Genomic DNA, 18056 nt, shown 5'->3' on the forward strand with positions numbered 1-18056 from the left:
CCTGTGTGGCGAGCTTAAAAGGTGGAACACATCTCCAATATTTAATTTTTTTAATTTTAAACACTTCATTAATCCCCAAGGGAGTAATTTTGGTGCGTGCTTTGTTATTTCAGGGACATGCTTCTCACACACACAAGCCTGAATCACACACATGCACAAGCAGTACCTGGGGACATGCATTAATGGTGAGATTTCAGAGATGCCACTGGATGCGCCCCCTGAGCTGGTGCGGTTTTGGTGCCTTGCTCCAGGGAACCTCAGCAGTGCTCAAGAAGTGGGACTTAAATTGGGACGACCCTCCTGTTCCCAACCCAAGTGCCTACAGACTGAGCTACTGCCTCAATACAACCTTCAATGCAAAGGCTTTAATTTGACACTGATTTAGCTTTTCATTAAACAATAATATAAACACACATATGCAAATACATGCAGCATATAATCTGGTCTTCATGCTGTCTGTATACTTCAACTCTGTTTTCCTTTTTCAAGATGCTAGTCAGGTTGTAAACAATGACCAGCACAGGCAAACCATAGTCTTGGCAAAGCAAAACCTTTATTCCTTTTTTAGCTAAAAGAAAAGGCAATTTTTCTCAGTGGCTATATCATCAGGAAGCTGTCAGACGATCGCCAATTCATTTCAAAATGGTTTACCAATTCAAGCCAGCCACAAACTGAATTGACTGTTTTTCTGTTATTACTGGATTTAATTTAGATGTAACTGGCAGAGATGGACCATTTAACTTACAACTGCAACCTGGAGGGCTCATGTCAACGGTTGCTTTATAAAAAGCAGTTTTGGAACAGAGGTCTTCTTTACTCTTTGACTCTCTCATACAAGAATTTCAGCGTAAGCCGTCAAACAGAATTGTGCAGTTTTAATGTGTGTGTGTAGTTTTTCTGTGTTGCCGTGTGTGTTGGGGGCACGAGGATGGGGGGAGGAGGTTCTGTATTGAGGATTTGGAACCCATCCAGTGAAAACTGGTTAAATCCATCGATTTTGGGATAAGGAGGAGACAACTAGCAGCAGCCAATAGAAAGGGAGCTAATGACACAATCAACACCTGCAGCCCTTTGCTGAGCCTTTTCTTTATCCTTCCACCCATAACAACAGATGTGGATGAGTGACCCCCACAACCAGCCTCCCCTCTTTCTCCCCCAACATCCCCTCCTCCCCCTGTTTTACAGTCCTCGTTTATTCGGAAGCCCCCCAACACCACAAACTACCATCGTACAGGAAGCAGCCACAGAGACAGAAGGGGAAGAAAACCCCAGCGAGGTGCTGAGGAGGAGGAGGAAAGCGGGGGCGGGGCTGCTATGGCAGAGGGATCGGCGTCTTAGATTTGGCTGTTTAACACAAAAGAGGCTGGAATGCAAAGTGTTAATCCGTTCAGGGTCTCTCTTCCGCAAACAAAGGGACAGGCCTCCAGACAAAGGTTGAGGGAGGGGGAGCGAAGGGTGAGGGAAGAGGGAGGTTGGTGGCTTTCCTACCATCTGGAGCTTTTGTTTTGGGGGAGGCTAGAGGTTGGGGGGGGGGGGGGGGGTCTGCTTGGTGGACACAGGACTCTACCCCCCACCCCTTCTCTCCCCTCTGGACCCCAACCCCCAGTGAGTCTCCATGTCCACGTGCTGAGTGGCCCAGACAGACGCCCCTCAGCTAGGTCATACTACATTGGAGCCCTGCCCTGCTCAGTGAATTATCATCCTACACTATAACCACACATGTACACACACTAGGTCATCTCCCACACAGAGTCAGAACACACACTACCAGTGCTCTCTCTGTTCCCTCCACACTTCTTGAGCCCTCTTATTGGCTCAGGCGGAGGCGAGGGCAAACTTAACCCGCTCTGTATGTTTGTGTATGTCATTCTGTCAGTATTACTGGTAGCTGTCCAATTGAGAGCTGTCAGGTTGCGAGAAGCCAGGCTCTTTAAGGGCCATTATGAACCGTGTCAACAGGCTGCACAATTACAACACACACTGGGGCCAGAGAGAGGATGAATGAATGAAGCTGCATGTCTAGGTTTATTACACAGGGCAGCCGGGGGGTCTTTGGGGATGAGCGGGATAGCATGAATGACAAACAAAGCGATCCCTGTCAAACCTCTTATCCAGGCTTGCTTTGGCTCTCGTGCTGCCTTGCGGAGGATTCAGCCTCTCATCCTCCCTGCTTGTTCGCCTGCTTGATTCTTTGTCTGCATCCTTTCCAGCTGCCTTGCTTCCTCCTTACTGCCTGTCTGCTCCTCTCTTCTAGAGTGATTTTTTTTTAGCTCCTGGCATGACAACTGGAAAAGGGGGAATCCTACATATGGGTGTTCCCAATCCTTCTCATTCAGACATGGCGAAAAACAGTGTACGTGTCAGGCATGAAGCCCACTGACCCTGTCCTTCCAGTCATATATAAAAAAAACAATGTCTTCTGTTCACTATTAAGAAATCATATAGATTGGTTTAAAGATTTAGAAAGAAATGAGGATACACTATCATTAAGGTCAAGGACATAAGTGCTCAAAAAAGAAAAGGTTATGGTATAGAGATATTATTGGTGCAAAACTGATTGCGGATCTGCAATCATATGCAAAAGTGTAAATAAAAGTATGGGCTTAAGAAAAGAAGCTAGAATTGTCACCCTAACTCACAGAATCCACAGCAGTGTAATACTTCCTGTTCTGTGCAGATATGTGTCTGATTTCATCTTTGATTGAACCATATACACTTTGATCTGAGGTCTTAACGAAACAGTTACAGCTTAAATAACAGAGTACGGCGAGTTAGCTCGCTTGTCAATCAGAGGGATGCCAGGAGAACAGCACTTAAACATGTGTGAGATGATGCACTTGGCAATCTCTGCAATTACTCTCCATCTCCAACCCTGCACATTCTTTGAAACCATCAAGAGTACTTCTACAGTATGAACGTGAGCTGTAGACACATGTGCACGTGTGTGTGTGTGTGTGTGTGTGTGTGTGTGTGTGTGTGTGTGTGTGTGTGTGTGTGCATGTGCGTGGTAAAGAGAGCAGAAAAGAGGATCAAAGTATATACATACCACCACCATGAGTGTAAAAATCCTGGTGGTTCTCCAAGTGTGATGTTCTTTTCCCATCGGATCTGAGAGGAGGAGAAAAGACAGAGGAGGAGAATGAAAAATTAGACACCGCTGCATAATGCATAATGTAATCATTTTGCTCAACTGTCCGTCCGACTTTAGAAGGACAGACGCAGACTGATAGTCAGGCAGAAAAATAGGGTAGCACAGTGGAGTGCAGTGCAGTGAGGAGTCTGTGGATAAGAAAGTGTTTCTGTCTTGAAGCAGCGGCCCTCTCGGCTGCCCTCACAAACCAGCAGAGCTCTTGTCTGTATCTGGACACCAAGATAAGATCCAGAGAGAGATATGAGACCCCACTCTCTTCACACACTCCCTCTGACATGACTCTGCACACACTAACACACGCACACACACATTCCCTGTGGACAGGATTGTTCATCATAGTCTGTGAGGACATTCTGACAGCTGTAAGACTGGTCTTTGTTTTCTTCATATACATATTGTAAAGCGTCAGATATCTGTTTGTTATTCTATAGATTTCCCCGGTGCAGTTTATAGTGATGTGATGTTGCCATGTGTGGGCTGGGTCTGTTGATTTAAAGCTGTTAAAGAGCTGAGTGCTGCACTGTGCAAGAGAGCAGAGAGTAACTAAGTCCTCTCGGGGACACAAGTGTATTGTGTATATTCTATAAATGGGAGGGTGTGAGTTTGTGTGTGTGCGTGTGTGTGTGTGTGTGTGTGTAGGTGTGTGTGTGTGTGTGTGTGTGTGTGTGTGTGTGTGTGTGTGTGTGCAAGTTCCTCAGTGAAGAGGAACAGAGGCTAATTGAGGCAGGAGAGTCCAGGTGAAAGCATGCTCATTAGATGGCACTGAGCAGGTGTGTGTTTACGTGTGTGTGCCTTCAGTTTACCTGTGAGAATAGAAGTCCCTTACCAATTGAAACATTTCATTGTGTATTTCTGGGTGTGTGTTTCCGGAAAAAAAAAAAAAAAAAAAAAAAAAAGAATGAATAGCATAGGTGTTAAGTTTGAAAAGCTCTAAATTAATTGCAAAGAAAAAACAATCTGCCTTTATGAACAAACTGAAAGAACCATACATAAGCAGCATAAAGATGCACACTGCAAATAAATTTTTAAAAAAAGATTTTTTTTAAATTGCGTTACTGTAGAAAAAAAGTAGAGCGACTATTTTAATGTATTTTCTTTGTGTGTAAAATGTTTGTATTTCCGGAGCATTTTTTATTCCCCATGTCTGTTTTCTTGAATGAATTGCCCATCCATCCATTTTCTACTGCTTATCTGGGCCCGGGTCACAGGGGCAGCAGTCTAAGCAGAGACGCCCAGACTTCCCTAGCCCCAAATACTTCCTCCAGCTCTTCTGGTGGGACCCAGAGGGGTTCCCAGGCCAACCAAGAGACATCGCTTCTCCAGCGTATCCTGGGTCTACCCCAAGGCCTCCTCCCGGAGGGACATGCCCCCTGGATGCCATTGCCCTTGGCTGCACCACGAAATTCTGTTCAGAAAAGTTATGGACAGAACCAGTGACAAAGGGGCAGCCCTGCCGGAGACCAACGCGCACCAGGAACAGGTCTGAGTTACTGCCGGCAATGCGAACCAGACTCCTGCTCCGGTCATATAGGGACCGAACCGCCCTTAGTGAAGGGCCCCTGACCCCACACTCTCGGAGCACCCCCCACAGGACGCCAAGGGGGACAAGGTCAAATGCCTTCTCCAAATCCACAAAGCACATGTGGACTGGTTGGGCGAACTCCTATGAACCCTCAAGCACCCGATGGAAAGTGTAGAGCTGGTCCAGTGTTCCGCGGCCGGGACAAAAACCGCATTGTTCCTTTTGGCTCCGAGATTCGACTAACAGCCGGATCCTCCTCTCCAGTACCCTGGAATAGACTTTCCCAGGGAGGCTGAGGAGTGTGATTCCCCGGTACTTGGAACCCTCCGATCCCCCTTCTTGAAAAGAGGGACCACCATCCCTGTCTGCCAGTCCTGAGGCACTGTCCACGACCTCCACGCGATGTTACAGAGACGTGTCAACCATGACAGCCCCTGCACATCCAAAGACTTAAGATACTCAAGGTCGAATCTCATCCACCCCTGGTGCCTTCCCACTGAGGAGCTTGCCAAACACCGAGGTGACTTTGACTTGGGTGATGGATGAGTCTACTTCTGAGGACTCAGCCTCTCCTTTCACAATGGAGGACGTGATGGCGGGATTGAGGAGATCCTCGAAGTATTCCTTCCACCGCCCAAGTACATCCCCAGTTGAGGTCAGCAGCTCCCCACCTCCACTGTAAACAGTGCTGGTGAAGCACTTCTTCTCCCTCCTGAGGCGACGGACGGTTTGCCAGAATTTCCTCCAGATCGTCCGAATGTCCGCCTCCATGGACTTCCCAAACCCCCCCACCCGGCCCAAGTTTTTGCCTCCACAACAGCCCGGGCCGGTACCTGTCAGCTGCCTCAGGAGTCCTATGAGTTAGCAACGCCCGATAGGACTCCTTCTTCTGCTTGACAGCCTCCCTTTCCACCACCGGGTTCGGAGATTGCCGCCACGACAGACACCAGAGACCCTGAGACCACAGCTCAGAGCAGCAGCTTCAACAATGGAGGAGGAGAACACAGCCGGAGGTCAGATGACACGACCACAAAGTCTATCATCGATCTCTGGCCTTGGATGTCCTAGTGCCACATGCACTTATGGACATCCCTGTGGTCGAACACGGTGTTCATTATGGACAAACTGTGACTAGTACAGAAGTCCATAACAGAACAACACTCTAATTGCTCAGTTTTCCTAATTCATTTGCAGCAAAATGCAAGGAGAGGGTACTTCAAAGGGTAAATAAATATATATTTTTCATTGTATTATACAGTGTCTCCTACATGTGATATTTTTTCTTTTATGCACAGTGTACTTACTGTATACTTTTTTGTAAAAACAACTTGATTTGTGTAAAGTTATATTGTTCTCAATACTCTTAATGCTTTTTTTTTAATTTATAGATTGTAAATCTGACGTTCCGACGTACCTGTACGGTTCTGCACCGGTACAAGTGGCAATGGAACGTCTATTCTATTCTAATACTGAGGTGGACATAAACACAATAATTTAGCTATACACTGTTGCAGGCACATTTGAGACATTAAATAATGTAATCTGATACTCAGCAAGCAGGCCAATAAGTATATTTCTAAAACATATGTGTTGAATATATACGTATGTTGAACTACGTGTTGAAAGTGTGTTGCTCACTACCGTTTCTCTACACTGGAATGACCATAAGAAATCTCTGATGAATTATGTCAGTATTTAAGGTGAATGATATAGACCTGTCTTTCTGTCTTTTTAGCAGTCTAAGCCCTTTCAGTGTAGGAGACTGTATTAAGTAAAGATGAATAAAGCCTTTGAGCCAGACTGTTGTACAGGAAACATCCTGGACGCAGGACCTTTGGCAGGAAGGATGTTGTCCATTAAGGTTGAGGATGCAGCACGTTAGAGACCTAGCCTTTTGGACAGTTCAGGGTTCTGATATAAGACTACTAAGTCAATCAAACCTGGGACATGGCTTTGTTTGGAATGGTTTCAAATATTAAAGATAACTTGGCAGGGGCTGGCTCCATTTCTTAAATGTCACAGCAACAACATGTACTTGCAGTATGTCAAACTGCTGTAATTACACAGTGTTTATGATTACAAATTGCAGCTAATAACAAGGGTGAGTAATCATATTAGGTAGCTCAACTGATGTCATGTTTACATTGTGTCTAATTAATCAACTTATCAAAATTGCATTGCTGCTGTTGAGTAATAAAAAGACTTGGTTTATTAAAGTGTTAATATTTTCAGAGTTATCAATGTCGAAAGCTTTTAGTAAGATTACTTAAGAGCTACTTGAACCCAAAACAACTTATAATGTGAATTCCATCCTTGCTTACACAATAGAGGGGAATCACACACAGGAACTTAAGCTGAAAGAACTTCTTACCTCTGACAGGAAGGTCTGTGCAGACTTTTGTGCGCCGACATGCAGCAAATACTCATACACGTATAAAGCTAACCTGCGAAACAGAAGAAGAGAGAAAACAAGAAGTTAGAAAGACTGCAATGCAATAAATAGATATGTAAAATAAACCACACGTGAAGCAAACAAAGTAGGCCTTCAAATTAAGTTGCACAAATGTGCACAAATGGCAGAAACTCATTCCTGTGTCATATCAGATGGAGTTTTGATAAACAAGATGCAACTTTATGATCATCAAACTATGGAGGGGTTGTAAATGTGTGATGTAAAGCTCTGCAGCTCTGAGCTTAAGAGCCTCTGTGGCACTGGACCGCATCTCTGTGGTTTAAGAAACTCTGCTGTTGAGGCACAGAGGCTCAACACAAAAACAGTGTAGACACTAAGAGAAGCATGGACAGAGGGAACATATCCACACGTTGGCTTAAGTCAGACTCTCAGGTATTACGAAACAGCTTGTATGAGTCCTTGTTATTTTTAGATGACACAAACATGTTGATGCCTGTAGAAAAACCCAATTGAAAGTAAACATTTTCTGATGAAAAAAGATCCCCAAATGTACTTAAACAAATGGCCTGCCATTGTTTTTCAGATCATTAAAAAAAAAAACAAGCAGACACAGAAACTGAGCATCCCATTAAAGTTCAAGCTTTTTTGTTTTGCCTTTTTTTTTTTTTAAATCAGAACCCTACTACGGCACATATATTAGCATTTAGGAGAACAACATGCTGTCAATTATAACCAACAGTTACAACAACAACAAGACTATTCTATTCTTAAACTAATCAGATATTATGATGTATCATAATTTGATCGCCAAGCTCAATCAGGTATAACATAATTGCTTTAGCATAGTATCATTGTTATCATGGGCCCATGGTATGGCATTACGTTGTATCACATTGTATCATAGCCTGAGCTACCCTATGAGTCCTACTCCTTTATAGAGTGTGATTTTCTGAAGAGACAAGTCCATGGCTCTCTTTGGTTTAAGAGCTTAGAGATCCAGAGTAGTGCAGCTTGTCAACAATGAAAAGTCTAATAAAGTAAAAAATAAATTCACATCAACATCTCAAATATTCAAATGAATACCCAGTCCTCATTTGATAACTGATTCTTGCCAATGACCTTAACCCTCCGACTCAGCAATAAAAAATGCTCAATTTTTCCACAACAATGCAGAAGCCTGGACAGTCGTCACAGCATCTGCATGCAACTGCTGGTCTGAAATAGAGCAGAGGGGATCTGATGTGTTTATGTGAACTGAGGCGAATTCTGCTGATCACGTGTGTCAAGACTGGAGCAGACACAGAGTTATGATTGTTGGGGTTGATGTCTGATGACATTGAGTGAATCAATAATGAGCAGGACAAAAGTTAGATAACCTGGCTCTTTACCTTCTCCCTGAAAATCCAAGCAATGTCTTCACAGTCATCTGCTAAAGGAAAACGAATCTTCACAGCTGGTCCAAAACAGCTTGAACTATTAGGCAGAAGATGCTATCACCTCTTCTATGTCTTACTCCCTCATCAGAAACAAACCTATCAAACCTGATTCCAAATACACAGTGTCAACACATGTCCAGATAAAAAAGGATTCAGAGTTTAACAGAGTTTTTGGTTACAGTCTGTGTGTTTGTTGGGGGGGATGGAGTGACTACAGTGGATGGTCAGTGTTTGTTTTATCTCTAATAAAGGCGCAGTCATTGTGTGCATGTACTAAAACGGACTTTGAGAAGCGTGAGTCACAAGAAGGAGCAAACGGCTACTTATTGATTTAAACATGAGCAGCTGTTCAGGTGTTGTGAGGTAAAACCCGTCAATGCTGTGTTTTGGTACAGTCTATAATGTTCAATTATGCTTTGTCTGAAATACAGTATATAGACAAAAATACTGTATAATACTGTAATACTGTACAATAATAATAATAATTAAAAAAAAACTAAAGTATGTGCCCCAAGTAAAGAGGCTACAATGTCTTCCTCATACTCTATCTCTGCACATTTTATGTCAGCTATTGTATCATACTGTATTCAGGCAAAAATGCCCCCCAAATAATCTTAATAGAAGAAATGACTTTACTTTCTCTTAACAAAAAGGGCATGAGATTGAAGCTGGGCTGCGATAAGACTTTGGTGTGGCCACAGGTTTTTCAACTCCTCTTGGCTCAGTGAGCGAAAGCTTCATACACTCCTGCTTTTGGCTGGTCTGCTGGAGTGCAACTCTACTGGACATGATCAAAACACCGTATACATGAAGAAGCACAATTGTTGTGTACCATGACCAACCGCGATAGCTCCTCCGTCCCACGCTGGTCTGCTTTCACTTTAAGTAATAACATTTTGTGCCCGCTTGTTTATGTACACAGTCTGATACAGTTGGTGGCAGTATGCACGTACTTGGGTTTTCAAATCAGCCAAGAGAAGAAAGCAACCATGGCAACCACTCACATCATTAACTGGGTGACATTTATTTACATCTCATCCGCACAATGGAGTCTATTCTACTACGACTGATGTTTTTTTATTATTTCTGTGACGCCAACAACAACCTTCTTCTTACTTCCACATCTAATGTGGCCCTTGCTGTGCAGACAGAACGTCATACAGCAGCCCACTTCCTCGTTTGAGCCCAGTTGCATTCAAATCTCCTGCGGACTGTGCTCAAGTAAACATGAATCGCACCCAAAAATCAACTCTTCAAGCAGACTGGCCTGGTGGCCAAATCTGGTATGCTTGTGTTCACAATAAGCAGAAGAACCTGACTTTGGGATCCAGTTGTTTGCAATTATAGAATTGCTGGTAAAGTAAAGATCCATTAGATTAAATGTATCTTTGCAGACTCAAATTCAAAGAGGCAGATGTCCTTTTCACCGGTCTACACTATACTGAATCCAAGAATTGAGATTCCCACGTGCACTGTGGCGATGAAATTTTCATGACAGGGCCTGGTGAGATCTCAGGGGGCACGGTGCCCTGACGATGGGCACCTGCTACGTCTCTGATGCATTATTTAAAAACACTCATTCAATCCAGGCTTCGGGGGACACCTTTTGTTACTCTGTCAGAACAAGTAAGAGTAACTCAGGTGAGGAGGAGACTTGGGGGGGTGGGGGGGGGGGGGGTGTCTAATGGAGCAGAGCTCGAGGACGGCCAGGTGGACGAAGGAGATGTGGGAGGAGAAGGGGTTTGTACTGTTCAGGAGCGATGTGTCAGAGGGAGACTGAGGGTCAGGGCCAGGAATTCTTCCGTCTGTAGAACCTGAACTCCTTTGTGAACCCTATGTAAGCTACACATGTCACTCAGGAATAAAAGATGAGATACTTAACAAGACAAACCACTGACACTGTCCACGATATCTCACGTTTCCTTTGCTGCACATTTCACTCTCTCCTCTCAACTGAAATTTAACAAATAATGCTAAAGAAAATCACTTGATCACAGCAGATCAGTCTGAGTGGTAGCATTCCACTGTGTGCGAAGGATACTGTACAGTATAAAGCCACAAAGCCAAGCAGGGCAACTGTTGTCCGCTTTTCCATTCTTTAGCTTTAAGATCACATAACGCACATTGTCAGACTGCATCTGAAGACATAACTATCTGCTCCCTCATTTCTGATATTCCTCTCTCTCCTGACCCATACCTCATGCAGCCTAACTAGCACTTTGCTCTGTGTCTACACATCAAGGAGATCTCTCCTGCTGCCTCGTCCTCAGGAAACACACCTGACATTTAGCCCCAGGCTTCGCTGGCCGGCCTTCCCTTTCCCTCGGCTTGCCCCCAGAGACAAGGGCATCTCAGCTGAGTTTAGCCAGCTAAAGCGCAGACAGTTAGCAAATTAACTTTCATGTCTTTGTTTCAATAATTCAGCAGCAAGAGGAGGGCCGGCTCAGGTAAGGTATATGGAAGGAGGAAGTGATAGAAGAGGATTAAGCAGTGCTCGTATAAAATATATACAAGTCTGTTCTGTGCAATGAAAGGCCACAGCATACATGTGATTTCCCTCATCTTAATATATATCAACACCAGTTAAAGACAGTATAGATTTCACACTGCCCTGTAGTGATGTATGAGTTATAGTTGAATGAGAGACGTGGTGTCTGATGGAGACACCTGTGATACTGTTGAAGCTGTTGCACTAAAGCTTATTCTCCCCACTCACACTGTTTATGTTTGCTTGGCTTTGTTATGGCAGCTCCTTTGTCAAAACAAATCAGTGTGAATAGGCATATAAACGCACACACACAGCTTCTGCCATGGGTTAACACACACACCACCCCACACGCATATGCACACACATTCTACCAGCAGCTACCTGACCTGTTGACAGGCTCACCTGTGAACGCCTTCTGACATCAAACTGTAACTGTCGAACAACTTTTCAGTAAAAGGGAGATTTAAAACGATTTGTGATGAAAGATTTTACTGACATATGCTCACATAGTTTTGTTATCACCTGAGCCTCATCCCAAAGCGCGTAATGAAGACAGCTCAAGAAAATGATCCAAACTACGGAGAGACTTTGTTTCTTTATCTTTATCTTCTTCACCTTTTCTCAGCTCAGATAGATTATTTTCTCTGTATGCTCCTTAAAAGACATTTCTCCACAATTCTCTGTACACTGTGTTGCCAAACTGATTAACAACTTCAGGCACGAGCCTCAATATTTATACTCTCCTTTATTTCAAGCGGGAAAACTAACAAATTTGTGCGGATGCACCCAAAGCAGCTGACGAAAGGCGGCATTAATTGACTGTTGAAAAATCTGAATGGAGCACAGTCAGCCAAAGGGTGCCGAGGGTAAATCAAGGGTTTCTTTACTTTTAGAGCAGTGTTTCTTGCCTATGTTAGTGTGCAGCTCTTTATGCTGCCTTCAAAAGGCTAAAATGCAGATGGCAGAGCCATCTGTGTAAACTCAAAACCATGCATTCAGACCTGAAGATCCCCATTAAAGTGCATGTAAATACATGGGAGGAGCCAGAGGAGGAGTGGAGGATGTAAAGACGCCCGTGTTCAAAACAAACTGATTAAAGAGTTCTTGAAGCTAAAGCTCTTTTCCCCGAACAAATTCAGCAACACTTGATATCGTTCAAATATGTCTGTAAACAAACACGGAGGATGAGAAAGCACACACACAGCAGAATGCTTTGGAAACTAAGAAAGTGCCTAAAAAAATGATTGTTTGATCAAGCTATAATGTTCTTTTGTGATTGGACCCTTTAATTAAGTTGCCTAAGTCATCAGTACTTGTCTCATAAAGGTTCAACGAACTAAATAATAAGTTAGAAAACAGAAGTGAAGCTGCTGTTCAAATTTAAGTCAATTAAAGGCTGGAAAAAATGTGATAAATAATTTATAGTGCCATAAGGCTTCTAGTTCTTTCTCAACCTTTAATATATAATCGTGTTTTCCCTTTACTAAACATCTGATCACAATAATGTTTTAAACTCCTTCACTCCTCTGTCATAAGCCCTTTAACCAAAGACAACGAATCAGAAGACTGAATACTTCCAGGGCGGCGAGACCTTGGATGTGTGGAGGAATCCACGTGTGTGAAATGTTCGTGTGACTGTCTGCTTTATGTTGTGTTTCTTTACACACTGGTTGGATTCAAGCCTTGGTTTCAAGGTTTTAGAGGAAATAAAAACATACGAAACACGCACGGTTTTGAGCAATGTGGTAAACGCATTTAAATGCACACTTGAGCGTGTAAAATGGAGCGTGTGTGAAACTATTCAGGTGGCCGACAACTGAAGCATTCAAACAGGAGGATGTGCTGCACTACAGAGCAGCATCTTTTCTGCAGTGTTTCTCTTTTAGGTTTTAGAGCCTTCAAATTAATGTGTTCACATATGAATATATACAGCAACAATTGCAAATCTGATTACCCCTCACTGAATTTAACTCTTTATATCATCATTACCAGGAGCCCATGTGGAGGTATAGGCTATATGAAATGCCAGGTACTATAACAAACACTATGGACTAACACAGTTTCTTTTGGTTGTCCAAAACTTCTACATTATAGGTCAATTCACTTTACCTGAGAAGCAACTATTTGTTACTGCTTACTGACTCCTTTCAGATGCATACAAAAATACTGTACTGTAAATAATTGAGCTCATCTGCTTCTGGTCTGGTGTATCAAATGCCCTGTTCACACTGCTTCCAAGTGATCAAGGAAAATACTAAGATGGACAAATACAATATTTCTCCAGTCCACATTACTCATGCTGTCAGTGACTTTCAAATGTTCCTTTAAAAAATGTGGTGTAACTGAATGTTTTAACTCAGACTGTCAAAAGAATAAGAGCGGTAAATAGGCAAACACTCACATGAAGCTCCTTCTAATAAAACTTCCTTTATCCATTGGATCGATTTCAGTGTATTAAAGGGACACTTCACCCATTTACATGAAGCTGTGTATCATTAGAAACATGGTAGTTGTGTTGAATGGTCGTGAATCCAACCCTCATTACCATGTTTCTAATGATACACAGCTTCATGCAAATGGGTGAAGTATCCCTTTAAATTTGCATTCCCATTTTTCAAATACCAAACAACGGACCAAAACTGATTCCAACCTACTTCATTGAGATGAATTAAAGGTATCATAAATATAAATATTCTTCAATGGAGTGAGTCTACAAATAGATTATATGATCAATCTTTCAAATCAAGTCCTGCTGCTGTGATTCTGTCAAACAGCAAGACCCAGTCTGCTTTCAAAGTGTATAGGTCCATCCAGAGCGCCCTCTTTTTAGTACCTGAATATGTAAAGCTCAGTATGAATATGTAAATATGAATATGAGATAATTCAGTGATGCATTGAGGCAGCTGTTGTGAGCTCCACATTTACAAGGAAACATGTGTTGGCCCTGCAGGGCAGGTTAGCTTGACAAGGCAGGTGAGGGGAGAGGGCAAGCGCTGTCCATAATGTGTGGACATTAGACCTTTGACGTGCTAAAACACACACAGAAAAAGTAAATGCAATACACAGAATTAAGGAGAGAGATATTTACTGTGGAGTTTCCAATATATACAATTAATGAAAACAAACAAACTAAAATAAATAAACAGAATGATTTTGCTTTTCATACACAGACACAGACGCAAAAGCATTCATCATTCCCACTCCTCAAAAGACTTGTATCTCTTATGAGTTCAATTATTAATCCTCCTCCTACACTATCATTTGAAATACATGCTGCCTCTGCACAGATTTCACTCCCAATGACACATGGAACATAATTCATGCTGCCTGAACAAGCAACTAAAAACAAGGCATTTAAATAATCTATTGCTCGCCAAATATTGTAAATAAAGTAATGAAGCTGCAGCATGCACACAAACAGGTGTACAAGCAGCGTCTGGCTGCTGATGGTTCATATGTAATATTAAAGCATCATATGCTGGTTCAAAGGTCACTCTGCCTGCTGTTCATTAAACCACATGGGACTGTTTTCATTTAGAATTCACTCCTCAGCCCAAACACACAGACACGCGCATAGTACTGCTCAATTTTCCAATAATCTGAGTGAAATTAAACGCTTGTGGCACCAGAAGTGTACAAAGTATTTGAGGAAGATTACACTAAGCACATAAGCAAGTGGAATCTCTAGAAAGCTTAATCAATTGAATGTGACACAGCAATGAATCAAGAAATACTAGAGAGTCTCTAAAGAAATGTTGTTTCTATTACATATGTATGATGTGTGTAACAGCACAGCCTCTCAGGACCTGACAGTGTTTTGAGATTACAACTGCATCTCAGCAGGGATCCTTTGTGACTCCGACAACCTCTGACTGTTTAATGCTTAAAAATAGCTATAATGGTGAAAAGACTGCACCGATCTGAAGAGGCGGGATGCAAATAAGGTCCACATCTTTGAATGGCCAGATATTTTAAGCAGCATTGGAGTAAAGAGCAGGCGTGGGGAGTTCAGCCTCCAGTTTTCATAAGGGGCAGTCACATTTTGAAAGTCAACGTTAAACATTAGATATACTTTAAATAAAGCATGCACTGACACATGTGCTTTAATTGTTAGAACAAAACGCACCAATTAAAACACTAAACCCAGCAAGAAGCATGATGGAATTGCATCGTATTTAAAACCATCCAAATGGGATTTTTTCCCCCTGCTATATTTCCAGTCAAGTCACAATAATCAATCAACATAGGCCTATTCATCAATTAATCTTTTAAAGAAAGTCTGCTTCTGGATAAAAAAAAAAGTTTCGTGTTCCTTGCAGCATGACTCTCCTTCATGTGAGTGGATGCAAAAAAAAAAAAAGTTTACCACCGCTGCATGACTACTGAACGGGACAAACTTTTCCCTTCCTCGCCAGGTTTACTTGCGCCCGGCAATAAGCATCAAAAACAAAGAAAATGACTCAAGCAAGCTGAACATGTCTCTCGGTAAAACACAAAATAATCCAGCCATTCGGCAGCTTCATGTCTTAAAGTTTAGAAAGAGTGAACCGAGCAGGCTGTCCGTGCAGAGACGAGTGTAAAACCCTGGAGCAGAAGCATGTTTTACCTGAAGTAAAACCCGCTTATTTTACTTTAAATGATGCTGCAGAAACACGTTTCAGACAGAAAGGTAACAAGACCAAAAAATGCATCACTGCGCTGCAAAATATTACATCGAGTTACAGAGGAAGAAGTGTGAATAAACGAACAATACCATATCCAGCGCAAAAACACCGAAGTGCAAACTAGATCTAAAATAAAAAATGTTTTTAAAAAAAAGTTTAAAAGGCGCACCTCTAAGGTGGTGAGAGGAGGAAACCGCACGCTGGAGCGCACTTTCTAACTGTACACTCCTTTTAAATTACAGTACCTAGTTTCCAAAGTTCGGCTCCCCTCCTCTGCCCCCTTCGCCTGCATTATAAGCAGGTAAACTCTTAACATAAAGCGCATAATTCACTTACTTTTCTCTCGCTTGGCTATCGGAAGGGACGACAGCTCCTTTACCTTTGGCGTACATGCTGGATTCTGTTTTAAGACTTTTGCCCCACTCAACACCTGTCAAAGAAAGCAGCCAGGAAAACGCTCCATCTCCATAGCTACCCCTTTAGTGTTTTTTCCTTCCCCCCCCCCCCCCCCTCTCCTCCCCTCCTCCCTTCTCCCTCCTCCTCCTTCTCTCTCCTCTCCCTCCCTCTCTTTTCTCTACTTTTTTTTTTTTTTTTTTTTTTTTTTTTACATCTCCAACATTGGCCACAAATCAGGCACAGTTTCTATTGGGGGGACTTGAAACCGTCCTCTGTTGGATTTTTTTTCCCTCCTCAGCCGCTGTTCCGCAGAACTGCTACTCCTCCCTCCGCTCTGCATACGGTGGGGGCTCCTTAAAGGGAAACACACACTTCTTGTTTACTGACCTCAGAAACATGAGGAGAGAAGGGGGGAAGGTGGGGAAAGGAACGCCGGCTACATGCTCTGCACTTTACAACTACTGCCAGGTCCTTTCGGAAGAATAGCCATAGATGGTTTACTTTTATTAAAAAAAAAAAAAAAAAAAGTAATTCTAATGTGTCGTTTTGGGACTTTATACTCACTGCTACAAGGACACTGCTTGCAACCTGTTTTTGCACACTGCCATGAGAGCCAGTACATTTTCTTTCATTGTGATGTGGTCTTCGTTTATAAAGCTTTGTTAAATTATTTCAAAATAATAAATGCATAGTATGAAGTCATTTTTTTTGCTATAAAGAAAATATATTTAATTATAGGGAACTATTGAAATGGCCGATTTAATGTGCAGTGGAGTTTTAAAGAACACATCTTGATGTAGGATTCGGTGTAGATAGGAAAGCTGCTTATCTCAGTTATTGCAGCAACATTTAGGTCTACATGCATGTGCACCTACTCTTAAATTCAGTGTGCAGGTCACAGTAGTTGAGTTATTGGGATTGGGATTACAGATTTATACAAAACGTTATCATTCATGTGTTTGTCCAGTGTCCAATTATGCTTCTGGTGTTTTGGGGTTCAGGGAACATCCAAGCTGCAATTCTATACATCAAAGAGTTATGAGGTCCTTTTTGGGAGTTCATAAATTAACGCCAGTTCTCGCTGTGAATGGAGACATGGGATTGGAGCCTCCAAACAACAGACATAAATGTGAAATGCTTCGGCTTTGGAATAAATTTAAGATGTCGAACTAGAGGCTTGAAACAGAGGTGTTATTAAAAAATTCAATCCCGTACAGTGTGTGCCCATTAGGACAATAATTAATTCGATCAGACCTATTCATTTTCGGAACAGGGCTTGTTTATTTCTGCTGATAAAACCGGAATTAGTTTTTTCGACTTCTGCATCAGCAGCATTTTTCAACATCGTAGGTTGTCGCTTTGTTTAAAATCTTCTTTAAACATAATAATGTTTATATAGTAAGAAAAAAGTGTAAAATTGAGTATAAAGGGTGTGGCTAAGATGAAAAAGCTCACAATAAAGATTATTTTTAAAGAAAAGCCATATAAGGTGTTTAAATTGTTGCAATGGAGCACTTCCTCTTAGCCTAATTTAAAGTCTACGCTAGTTTGGCCTCAGCTATGAGGGACAAAAGCTTGTTAAGTTTTCCTGAAAGTGATAACTTTCCTCTGATCACCCACTGATCTGTTATACTGCTGTAGCTTCAGTTGGTCGAAAACATGATGAACTAGTGATGTAGTTGTCACCCCTGCTAATCAAAGCAATCTCCATTGACGCAAAATGAGGATCATCAAAGGCTCCTTTTTAGGGAAGACATACAGAGCTTTCCCGTCTCAGGAGAAAATGAGGATGGGATGCATGACCATACCAGGTTTCTAATGATACAAAGCTTAATGCAAATGGATTTAAGCAAATTGAGATGCACAGACTCAATCAAAAACTGCTCATGAGAGGAATGATGAAACTAGTACAGCTCATGAAGGTACTGTTTACTGGCCTGATAAATAATTTTAAACTGAAAGATTACCTGCCTGCGTCTATTGCTG

At 42.3% G+C, this 18056-nt stretch overlaps 1 protein-coding gene across 2 annotated transcripts in view; it reads right to left on the reverse strand.

The window, feature by feature from the left end:
- ssbp4 (single stranded DNA binding protein 4) overlaps window positions 1–16207 on the reverse strand; it is a 79727-nt gene extending 63520 nt beyond the window's left edge. Inside the window, exons 1-3 of one of the 2 annotated variants that reach the window (XM_079349534.1) lie at window positions 16011–16207; window positions 7045–7117; window positions 3047–3108 (exon numbers count right to left, since the gene is read on the reverse strand). In XM_079349534.1, coding sequence (XP_079205660.1) covers window positions 3047–3108; window positions 7045–7117; window positions 16011–16066 — 191 coding nt within the window. In that variant the 5' untranslated portion in view covers window positions 16067–16207. The remainder of the gene's footprint in view (window positions 1–3046; window positions 3109–7044; window positions 7118–16010) is intronic. The other variant, XM_079349535.1, reaches the window with a different exon arrangement.
- Window positions 16208–18056: the final 1849 nt, after the last annotated feature.

This window comes from Symphodus melops, assembly GCF_947650265.1.
Source record: "Symphodus melops genome assembly, chromosome: 8".
Classification (NCBI taxonomy): domain Eukaryota; kingdom Metazoa; phylum Chordata; class Actinopteri; order Labriformes; family Labridae; genus Symphodus; species Symphodus melops.